At 61.2% G+C, this 583-nt stretch overlaps 1 protein-coding gene across 1 annotated transcript in view; it reads right to left on the minus strand.

Annotated features, from left to right (window-relative positions):
- TRIM28 (tripartite motif containing 28) overlaps positions 1 to 583 on the minus strand; it is a gene marked incomplete at its 3' end in the record, with an annotated part of 14,167 nt that overhangs the window by 2,159 nt on the left and 11,425 nt on the right. Inside the window, exon 8 of the mRNA XM_009330331.1 lies at positions 68 to 288. Within this exon, the coding sequence (XP_009328606.1) occupies positions 68 to 288 (221 nt within the window). The remainder of the gene's footprint in view (positions 1 to 67; positions 289 to 583) is intronic.

The raw sequence follows: 583 nt of genomic DNA on the forward strand, positions 1-583 counted from the left end.
CAACTCGCTGTTGGAATGGAGGTGCCTTAAGACCCCACCCCACCCACCCCCGAGCCTTTGTCATTACCGCTTAATGAGCAGCTTCTTAACGAACTTCTCCTCCTCCCCAGGAGGATTAAGGTGTTTTCTCCTGTATAATGAGGTTGTCAGGGCACCTTGAGGGGGCCCAGGCAGCCCCCCCAAGCCCCAAAATTGTGTTCCTCCCAGCTGGGAGACCTCCTGGGATGGAGTCCCACTAGCCAGGGACAATGACGGGGACACGGTGGCCCTGTCCCCTGTCCTCCATGCCTGGGTATGGAGTCACAGGGGACAGGGGGGACTGCGGCCACCTCTGGGTATGAGGTGACAAGGGGCAGGGGGACCCTGGGTATGGGGTGAGAGGGTGTCCCTGCCACCCCCTGGACATGGACCAACATGGGACAGGGTCCCTGGTGTGGGGTGACAAGGAAAGGAGGTCCCACATAGGGGTGACAAGGGACAGTGCGAAGCCACCCCCGGGCACACTGTGACAGGGGTCCCAGGTACGGGGTGACACAGGATAACTCATGGGGGGGTTCAAAGCCACCCCCCAAGGGCCAGCAGA

This window comes from Pygoscelis adeliae, unplaced genomic scaffold, assembly GCF_000699105.1.
Source record: "Pygoscelis adeliae isolate BGI_AS28 unplaced genomic scaffold, ASM69910v1 Scaffold948, whole genome shotgun sequence".
Lineage (NCBI taxonomy): Eukaryota > Metazoa > Chordata > Aves > Sphenisciformes > Spheniscidae > Pygoscelis > Pygoscelis adeliae.